The following is an 11,189-nucleotide window of genomic DNA, read 5'->3' as shown; positions in this document are numbered from 1 at the left end:
GTTAAATAAAAGGGAAAACATGGAAAACCTATACTTAACTCCAAAGATATAGAATTCCTGGTCCTGGAGGCAAGGGGAAACAAACGGGATAACTTCCAATCGCAATTGGTCCTCCAAAGTAAATCCAAAGTTTAGTCAGAAGAGCTGACTATTTATTAGTGATCTCAGGGCATCAGTTAACTGCACACTCCCCCTCCCTCAGGAATGTAAGGGGGCGTGGCCTAGCAGGACACAGATTGAGTTTTTATGACCTCCTGTGAGTAGGAACTGGACCAAGAATATAATGACCATAACTCCTTATAGGAACATCGGAGAGAGATTATATTATATTCATTGGTTATTAATTCTCTCAGGGATTCCATAGATACTAAACATCAATACTGTGTGACCTGCCCCTGCCTAGATATCCATATCTAATACACAGAGTACCAAACCTAGTCATGTTTGGACTCGTTGGAAAGATGAAATTGCCTTGAACCCATCATCAGTTTTTTATACTGTTGGTACAACAGGTATGGGTTCTGTAAGGATAAATATATTGGAGTATACATTATATGTAACCTTTACTTCACCTTTGAGGGTCTTGCTGGGAACTTTAAGTTCTCACTCCTTGGGCTTCCCCCTCCCCATGGAATGGCTCTTATCAGCCAGGGCATGGAGGAGGGCATTACAGCTCTGACCCCTCTGACCATAGTGAAAAGAGGCCTGTTGTGTGTCTGATTTAGATGTTGGCAGAAATATTTCTCATGATACCTTGGCCTGTTTTATTAACTATTACAGGCCTGTATCATGACACCTCCCCTTTTTAGAGTGAGCAAGGGGAGATTGACTTACAGGTCACTCTTAACCTTGCCACAATAAAAACATAAATCCATAACCATAGCCAGGTCATTATCGAAATATCCATTCATGTTATACAGTATGAGGGATCAGGCTACCTCCCCGGCCTAAAGTCTTGTTCCTTGAGGGCTGTATCAGTATAATCCCAGGTACTGGACTGGTTTGATGTAGGTATACTTCCCATTTTGCCTCTATCTGCATTGTCTCTGGACAGAGTGCAGGTTTGCATAGTAGGCAATGGTCTATCACTGCTCTCCTCAGGCATCTGACCTATTCCTCCCACCTTGTTCACTGAGGGGCCCTTCAGCCTATCTCTAATCTCCCATTCCCTGGGCCTAGACATAGAAACTAGCTGGCGGCCTCCCACCTTGTTCACTGAGGGGCCCTCCAGCCTATCTCTAATCTCCCATTCCCTGGGCCTAGACATAGAAAGTAGCTGGAGGCCTCCCACCCCCTTGATGCCACCCTGGTCTCCACTGACCTGCTTAGTCTTGGGTTGGCATAAACCACTGGGCTCGTCCTTAATACTCTGGACTTCTGGAAAAACTACTTTGTTGCTATCTGACTTGGGAGCAACTCCTGGTACTGTCAGCCTTTCCTCCTTAGTACTGACCACCTGAGCCCCCCACAGTACTGGTTCTGGCATGATGGCTTTTCCTGGCCCACCACTACCATCACTCTCCTCAGTCTGAGTGGCATTATCCACTAGGACCCTACTCTGAGTCCTAACCACCTGTCCCTCATGCTTCTGCACTGACTCCTGAGCTTGGTGTAGCTGCTGACCCTCACTCAAGACTTCAGGCAGTTTGGGTACAGGATCAGGGATTACACGCTGGAAATCCCTCACTGCCGGTATACTACCGGGCTGCACCAGGGAGACTCCTAGGGGAAACCTCTCCTCCCCCTCTCCCTTCTTATCCCTACTTTGGGACAACACTGGTTCAGGCACTGGTTGACTCTGGCTCCTGCCTCCCAGTCCTCCCTCCCAGTTACTTTGCTGCATTGTACTTTTTACAATTACCTGTTGAGGTGGGTGGCCACACTCCAGCGCAGCTGGACCTAGTGAGACCTGGTCATAGGGCACAAAAGCAGTTACCATGTAACCCAAATCATTCCCCAACAAGACATTTACAGGAATTTCATTAGTTACACCCACTTCCCTTAGACCTCTCCCCGCACCCCAATCCAAGAAAACTTGTGCCACAGGCACCTTTGGGTGGCTCCCACCCACTCCCTTTATGGACAAAGTCTTTCCAGGAATAATGTCCCCAGTGTTTATCATCTCTGGACGCACCAGAGAAAAATTAGACCCTGAGTCTCTTAGTCCCTGAGTCACTTTGTCCCCCACAATCACAGACTGCATATGATGATGTAGATTCTCAGGCTTACCAGACACGAGCATCACAACAGGCTGTCCAGGTGAAGTTGGTTCCTTCTTTTGTGGACAGTCAGTCCTCACATGGCCCATCTGGTTGCAGGAAAAACATCGGCGGGTATCCTTCTGCCCCACAGCTGCAACAGACCCCCCAAAAGATGAATTCTCACCAGACTGTAGACTGCTGTGTGCGGTTCCTCCTGTTGATCGCTCCTTGTAGCTTGGTACAGATGTTCTGCGGTGGTCAGACATCCTATTTGCAGCATAGGTGTCTGCTATCTCTGCTGCCTGATCTGCTGTTTTGGGCTCGCGGTCCATAATGAATTGCTTCACTTCCATAGGACACGTCTGCAAAAATTGATCCTTTATCATCAGATCTTCCAGGCACTCAAATGATGTAACAGAGAGTCCTCTCGACCAGGATCTAAAAGCGGTTCTCAGACTACTCACAACATCAGAGTAGCTGTCTGTAGGTCCGCGCTGCACAGTTCTAAATCTTTTGCGGTATACTTCTGGTGTAAGATGGTACATTTTGATCAGGGCATTTTTAATAGCATCATAGTCCCCATCAAACTCTGGTGGTAAGTCCACAAAAGCATCCAGGGCTTTGCCTTTCAACCCTGGGGTGAGATATTTTGCCCATTGCTCACGGGGTAAGTGATACTGTCTACAAGCCCTTTCAAAGCACCGCAAAAAGGTATCCAGGTCACCATCTTTATCCATAACTGGAAATTTATCCACAGAGTTTATAAAAGGGCGTACTTCCTGGGTCTCACCGGACCGTGAGTGTGATCCCTGCTGCTGGAGCTTGACTAACTCCAGTTGATGCTGTCTTTCAGCTGCTGCTGCTGCTGCATCTCTTTCTGCTGCTGCTGCATCTCTTTCTGCCTGTTGATACTGCAGGATAAGCTGAAGACGCAGCTGGGGGTCATCTGAACCCAACAGTTGCAAAGCTGCTTGCAGGGATGAATTCCTGTCATCCTGCCCACTGCAACTAGAACTGTCCTCTCGCTGAGAGGATCCAGGAACAGAGTTCATCACTGGGACATCCTGAGTTGCATAGTCTCCTGACTCAGGTGTGTAGTTCTGCTGCTCCTTTTCCACCAAGGCACAAATCAACATTTCCTTCGATTTGTCCGCTACATCAATTCCTCTTTGCTCACAGAGATTGATGAGGGTCTCCTTGGTCTGCCTTTTGTAAAGTGCTGCCATCTTGCAACACTTTGCCAAAATAAAAGATAGAAAAGAAAAACAAGAAGGGAAGGGAAACTGTTTGCAAGTATGTCTTAATAAAAATAGTATGCACTGAGTTTGTCTTTGAAGACTGTAAACTCCTCGCAACGATTTACAGTTCTTTAGTGCAAGGTTTAATGACTTAACCCAAGCACTAATGCTCTAAATAAAAAATATGCCACCGCTGCCTACCAATCTGTCACGGACACGGTACTTCCAACCGCACGTGACTTTAGGTGTGGCTATCAGGGGTCACTCACTCAGTCTCTCACCCACCTTGCACACAGCTTAGACTAACACAAAAGCACCCCAAACACCAACCAACACCCACAAAACTCATTCGCTGCCACCATCTATCATTCACAGGCGATAGAAACCTAATGTGACTATTCCCCTGTTCTCTCTAACAGGTAATAACTCACAATACACCAATGCAATAAACACTCTCTCAGTATAGTCAGTTAGTTCCTACTGACTCAACAAGTACTTCAGCATGCAGAGGGTTAAGGCTCACAGTTACACTCTTTCAGGCTAGGTTCGTTTAGAGCATCAAAGACAATCTTATTAAATTCTCTTTAATATTATAAAAGGTATAACAGTGCAAAATACAAAAAGATGTTACAAAAAGAGACATACATTCAATAATACAATTACAAACAGTTGTTAAATAAAAGGGAAAACATGGAAAACCTATACTTAACTCCAAAGATATAGAATTCCTGGTCCTGGAGGCAAGGGGAAACAAACGGGATAACTTCCAATCGCAATTGGTCCTCCAAAGTAAATCCAAAGTTTAGTCAGAAGAGCTGACTATTTATTAGTGATCTCAGGGCATCAGGTAACTGCACACTCCCCCTCCCTCAGGAATGTAAGGGGGCGTGGCCTAGCAGGACACAGATTGAGTTTTTATGACCTCCTGTGAGTAGGAACTGGACCAAGAATATAATGACCATAACTCCTTATAGGAACATAGGAGAGAGATGATATTATATTCATTGGTTATTAATTCTCTCAGGGATTCCATAGATACTAAACATCAATACTGTGTGACCTGCCCCTGCCCAGATATCCATATCTAATACACAGAGTACCAAACCTAGTCATGTTTGGACTCGTTGGAAAGATGAAATTGCCTTGAACCCATCATCAGTTTTTTATACTGTTGGTACAACAGGTATGGGTTCTGTAAGGATAAATATATTGGAGTATACATTATATGTAACCTTTATTTCACCTTTGAGGGTCTTGCTGGGAACTTTAAGTTCTCACTCTTTGGGCTTCCCCCTCCCCTTGGAATGGCTCTTATCAGCCAGGGCATGGAGGAGGGCATTACAGCTCTGACCCCTCTGACCATAGTGAAAAGAGGCCTGTTGTGTGTCTGATTTAGATGTTGGCAGAAATATTTCTCATGATACCTTGGCCTGTTTTATTAACTATTACAGGCCTGTATCATGACACCCATACCTATACTAACTATAGAGTTTAGTATCACAATAGCCTTTGATATTATGTCTGTCCAATAAATCATCCAAGTCATTCTTAAAGGCATTAACTGAATCAGCCATCACAACATCACCCGGCAGTGCATTCCACAACCTCACTGTCCTGACTGTGAAGAACCCCCTACGTTGCTTCAAATGAAAGTTCTTTTCTTCTAGTCTAAAGGGGTGGCCTCTGGTACAGTGATCCACTTTATGGGTAAAAAGGTCTCCTGCTATTTGTCTATAATGTTCTCTAATGTACTTGTAAAGTGTAATCATGTCCCCTCGCAAGCACCTTTTTTCCAGAAAAAACAACCCCAACCTTGACAGTCTACCCTCATAATTTAAGTCTTCCATCTAACCAGTTTAGTTGCACTTAGTCTCTGCACTCTCTCCAGCTCATTTATATCCCTCTTAAGGACTGGAGTCCAAAACTGCACTGCATACTCCAGATGAGGCCTTACCAGGGACCTATAAAGAGGCATAATTATGTTTTCATCCCTTGAGTTAATGCCCTTTTTTATGCAAGACAGAACTTTATTTGCTTTAGTAGCCACAGAATGACACTGCCCAGAATTAGACAACTTGTTATCTATAAAAACCCCTAGATCCTTCTCATTTATTCTCATTTATTTTTATTTATATCCAGGTTGTGTAACCTGGATATAATATACAGTAGCACATCATATAGCCTAATACATATGTGGGATCTTTTAGGGGGTAATACAAAGTATTGTATACAGCATCCCTGAATATATACAAGATAAGTGCAGATCAATTCTGCACCCAGCAATGCAGTGTATACTGTATTTCAGCTACAATAGAAATGGAAAGATTTACTGGAAATAAATAGAATGTTGAACAATCTCCCTGACAGGTTCTCATTATTATCTATTTTGCTGTCAGTCCATTTCTTCAATAACTTAAGTAAAATATTCCAAGCATATTCTTTTATCAAGCGATGGTCAATATCAGAACTTGTCAGCATTTAATGCCTTACTAAACGGCAATCCATTTACACAATCTGAGAAGAAACAACCCCAGGCAGTGGATTTAGTCATTCTGCAAATAAATACAAACATCCTTTTCTTGGGCTTCTTATGTAAGCTATATTTGTAAATTTTGTTTAGGAAGAATATAACTAGCTTTTTTCTAGTGTCAATCCCAGCCTAAATATATTTGGTAGTTATTGTATATTCATTTAATAATACATGTAACTAGTAATTTATCAAAGTGCATAAAATACTGCGGGGGGAGGGTCATTTGGTAGAATACTGCATTTTTAAAAATAGTTTACCTGTCAGATTCCCAGTACTGTAGCTTTTACTCTAAAACTGCATGGCAGCAAAGAGGCATATTCTATATGCAGACTGGCCTGTATAGCCTGAATCGTATATATTAACTACAAACCAGTACATACAGAATGATCTGTCATATTTGATTGTATTTTTAGGATACCTGGATTATCCAAGATTTATGATTAAATAAGGTTCTATACAATTATTATTATATTATTATTTTATTTTAATATTTTATTCTCATGTTTTAGTACTAGTGATAAACATAATTTGAGTGCATTTTTGGCTTTTAATAACATTGACTGCAGATATAGTTACTCGTGTTTGAAATAAAAATAGCTATAACATCAAAATTCTAACAAATAATAACATAATAAGTTAGAAGTTAGAAGAAAAGAGTGGTCATTTATTCTACGCCCAATATCAATAAATGTGTGCAGCCTTTGAGCATATGCTTTGGTTAAAAAAAATTATTTTGCTATGGCTCCCACAGGAGTACAATAATTATGTTTACTTTGATGCTGAAGAATAATAGGTGTGCATATTATTTGTATATTATACGGTATATTTACAATAAACACTAATATAGATAATATATCATACCAGCTTTGTAGTATTTACCAAAGCTCCCTTGTGGCTATGTAGATTTGCAAATGTGTACTATAGAAAAATAGAAAATGCTCCCACATATAAAGGACAGGCACGTTAGACCCCAAGCCTTTAAAAAAATGCAAGGATGCAACATATTGGCAACCCCTTTCACTCAAATGAAGTAAATCCTCTCTATAGAAATAATGCAGAAACAGTGCTACAAAGTTCCAGTTAAAAAGAAAGGGAAAAAGACAAGAGTTAAACAGTTTCGGCGGTCTTATTGAAATACAGTGAAAGGAATGATACCAAGACTGCAAAAGGAAATAAATATATGGATCAATAAAGTTACTTTTTGGAAGCTGTCTCCATTTACTCAGTGTAACAAAAAGGGATAAACATAAAAATCTGGAGTCTGATGAGTCATGTAGAAAGCACAATTGTATTACTTTCTCAGCAATATACCAGCTGATGGCCTGCAGGTTTTCTGGAAGCCAATATAAAAAACACTCATTAACAGTCACTCCCTGTAAAGTAGACTTATTTCTTTATTTCCCCGAGTGCCAGTACAATGATTATATATTGCTGGAACTCAAATAAACATAACATACACCCCATACAATGAAAACACAGGTTAAAATAATACTCCCAAATACACAGAAATGCATTTAAATGTAGGGACAGCTTTATCAAATATTGAACTGGAGTACCCTGAGGGGTTCGCACCACTTTCATATTTCTCTGATTTACCGTATATACTCGAGTATAAGCCGACCCGAGTATAAGCCGAGGTACCTAATTTTACCTACGAAAACTGGGAAAACTTATTGACTCTAGTATAAGCCTAGACACAACTACAGCCCTGTCTCCCAGCAGCGCACATTCTGCCAAAGTGTCCCCCCCAGCGATCAACCGGACTTCTTTGCAAAGTTGATGGTGACAGAGAATTGTCAAATGGATTACTGTGTGCATTGTCCCACTGTCCCACTACCATGTGCAGAGGGTGCTGTGTGATATTGCCATCACTGTTAATCCTTCATATAACCAACAGAGGGCACTGTGTGATATTGCAGTCACTGTTAATCTTTAATCTAACCAACAGAGGGCACTGTGTGATATTGCAGTCACTTTTATTCTTTCATATAACCAACAGATGGCGCTGTGTGATATTGCAGTCACTGTTATTATTTCATATAACCAACAGAGGGTGCTGTGTGATATTGCAGTCACTGTTATTCTTTCATATAACCAACAGAGGGTGCTGTGTGATATTGCAGTCACTGTTATTCTTTCATATAACCAACAGAGGGCGCACTTTTATTCTTTAATATAACCAACAGAGGGCGCTGTGTGATATTGCAGTCACTGTTATTCTTTCATATAACCAACAGAGGGCACACTGTTATTCTTTCATATAACCAACAGAGGGTGCTGTGTGATATTGCAGTCACTGTTAATCTTTCATATAACCAACAGAGGGTGCACTGTTATTCTTTCATACAACCAACAGATGGCACTGTGTGATTTTGCAGTCACTGTTATTCTTTCATATAACCAACAGATGGCACTGTGTGATTTTGCAGTCACTGTTATTCTTTCATATAACCAACAGAGGGCGCTGTGTGATATTGCAGTCACTGTTATTCTTTCATATAACCAATAGATGGCGCTGTGTGATATTGCAGTCACTGTTATTCTTTCATATAACCAACAGAGGGCGCACTGTTATTCTTTCATATAACCAACAGAGGGCATTGTGGGATATTGCAGTCTCTCCCCAAGTGAACTGTTGGTATAGGAATGATTAAAAGTGACTGCAATCTCAGCTACTGCCCGCTGACCCGAGCATAAGCTGAGGTAGACTTTTTCAGCACATTTTGGATGCTGAAAAACTCGGCTTATACTCGAGTATATACGGTACTTTAATTCGTGCTTAACCTTAATGTGCTATACATTATGCAATTTGTGCAAGTGTGTATGTTCATTGATATATGTTGTTTCTGCTCTCTATCGTTTTTTCTTTCCTCTTCCTTTCACCGTATTGATTTTGATATCCACACTGTGAAAGTGCTAAATGTGTTATCCCCGTGTTATTCATCGGGTTGGCCGATGAGCTAAAACCGGCACCGTTATTAAAAATTACATTGCCAGTAAATTTGAAATTCCCTATAATCCCTCCCTTCCCCTCTCCGCTGCCGAACACCCCTTCTAACCACATGACCACCTATTTCCCCACTCAGTCTGCCCATGGCCCACTCACATTTTTCAAGTCCCATCCACCTTTCTTCTGTCCAAACCACCTATTTTCATGCCCCATATGTCATAGCCCCACCAAAAATTATATCATGCCATGCCTGCGAGTGACGTCACAATGCACCCCCAAAAGTGTTGCCACCTGGTCTGTATTTTACCGGCCTGTCCAGTAAAAATGTTGCTTGATGCCAAGTTTATTTATAGGGAAAAACCACAAAAATATAGGAAGGCCGGTATTTTTTCCCAGAAAAGGTGGCAACCCGATTCCCCAACACGAAGGTTGGTAACAGCAATGCAAAAAAGTGGCAACCCTAGTTATTTACAAAGACCTTATATGCCAAAAGTTAAGCCAACAGAGTTAACACATTCATCAGTACAGCTACATGTGTCCACCATTGTGCTCTATGGGGTGTTAGAGCTCAGTAGCATTGAAAACAGAGAGAATTTTGATATAGGCTGTAAAAAAACATTCAGATATGAAATTGTATGTTGAATGCTCAACAAACCTCTCTAGTTTACATGTATTAGTGCAGAATGTACCCAAACTAATTTCATATAAGACATTTTCTTACTAAACCTTAAACGTTGAATAAAAATAATATAATAAATAAAACATTAAAACTCGGATTCTCTGTTTCTTTAAATTATTTTCAAGTACCAGTATACAGGTACGGGATCCCTTTTCCAAAAACTCGCTATCCATAGAATTCTGCATTATGGGAAGGGCATAACCCATAGAGTCGGTTTTAATCAAGGTATTCAAATTTTTAAAAATTATTTCCTTTTTCTTTGTAATAATAAAACAGTGCCTTGTATCTGATGATAACTAAGCTGTATGAATCATTGGATGTATTCACTGTGTAAATTTGTTGTATCAAACTTTATGTATGGTGGTCCCAACAGAAGGAATAAATATAAAATAAAACAATTTTCATATTCTCTGTTCCTTTAAATTATTTTCAAGTAGCTGTATACAGGTATGGGATTCCTTAGCCAGAAACTCTGCATTGACTCTACATCCCTTGTCCAGAAACTCTACTCTAAATTAATACACTGTGAATAATATATAACAAGATCTTTTGGTAGTTTGTTGATTTTCTACAAACCAGTCCTTGGAGGCAAACCAATGCAAGATAATGTCAAAGATAAATGAGGTGATTAATCAGATCAGTACATTTTACCAGTAAAGCTTTAAAGAGTCTAGCTTTAAAGGGTCCTAATTTAGCAATATATTTTCCATGCTAGAATGATTCATTTCAGAGGTAGGTCCCCATATAAGGGAGCAAGGCTTTAGACAGGTGCTACTGAGCTGCACTGAGCACTATCACTGCATAGGGAAGAACAGTGTTTGGATTCTTAAATCAATCTGACATGGTTTGCTGAATTGACACATCTATCAGTTGCTAATTTATTAAGAGTTTTCCTCACTGTCAATTTGAAAGATTTCATAACTGGGGTAAATATCAAAATGCTGCAATTCCTTCAGAATTTCCCAAGAATGATATGTAGGGGATCAGACAAATCCCTCCACTGTTTTTCTGTATGTGACATCATCCAGCCCAGTTACAGGCTGGAGAGCAATCTGATTGGCTGGGCGCCCCAGTGCATCCTTGGGAGAGAGGGTGTGCCTGACTTTGGAGCCAAAGGTACAGGGTCTCCAACAGTGCTTAACAGGTTTTGATGCTGCATCATCCAGCCAGAACCAGTTTTGGGAGACTGTCCAAGAGTGCAGAGAAGCTGCTGCATCCCTAGAAGTACAGAGAGAGCCCATCTTGTTCCCTGCCAAGCTGCTAGAGACTCAGGAGGAGAAAGGTGCCACTAGTGAGATTGATCCTGCTGCAGAGCTGCCTGTAATCTCCAGTGTGACTGCCCCTTAGAGGACAAGTCGTGCATTTACCTGCTACTTGGGAGCGGCTGCTAAGTTCCAACGGGAAAGGCACTTTTGGGAAAGGTAGCCCTACCTGGGGTATAAGATCATTTGGGAAGGGGCATTTCAATTGAACTGTGTGGTCATTGACCTCTTTCAGGGGTTAAGGGACTTTGATGATAATAAGGACTCTGTTGAAGAAACAGTCAGGTACCTAATAGTGAGATAGGTAGGTCCCACATGTCCCCAGTGCA

The 11,189-nt window shown here is 41.2% G+C and overlaps 1 protein-coding gene across 1 annotated transcript; it reads right to left on the bottom strand.

The window, feature by feature from the left end:
• Positions 1-712: 712 nt before the first annotated feature.
• On the bottom strand, positions 713-3,729 carry LOC121393800. Its single transcript, XM_041563325.1, has 2 exons — positions 1,208-3,729; positions 713-1,123 (listed from the first exon to the last, which is right to left on the bottom strand). Exons 1-2 carry the CDS (start codon positions 3,425-3,427, stop codon positions 935-937), a joined length of 2,409 nt encoding a protein of 802 aa, XP_041419259.1. The 5' UTR covers positions 3,428-3,729; the 3' UTR covers positions 713-934.
• Positions 3,730-11,189: the final 7,460 nt, after the last annotated feature.

Source organism: Xenopus laevis, chromosome 5L (assembly GCF_017654675.1).
Source record: "Xenopus laevis strain J_2021 chromosome 5L, Xenopus_laevis_v10.1, whole genome shotgun sequence".
NCBI lineage: Eukaryota > Metazoa > Chordata > Amphibia > Anura > Pipidae > Xenopus > Xenopus laevis.
The sequence above is the reverse complement of the archived record's forward strand: the minus strand, read 5'-3'. Positions and strand labels throughout refer to the sequence as shown.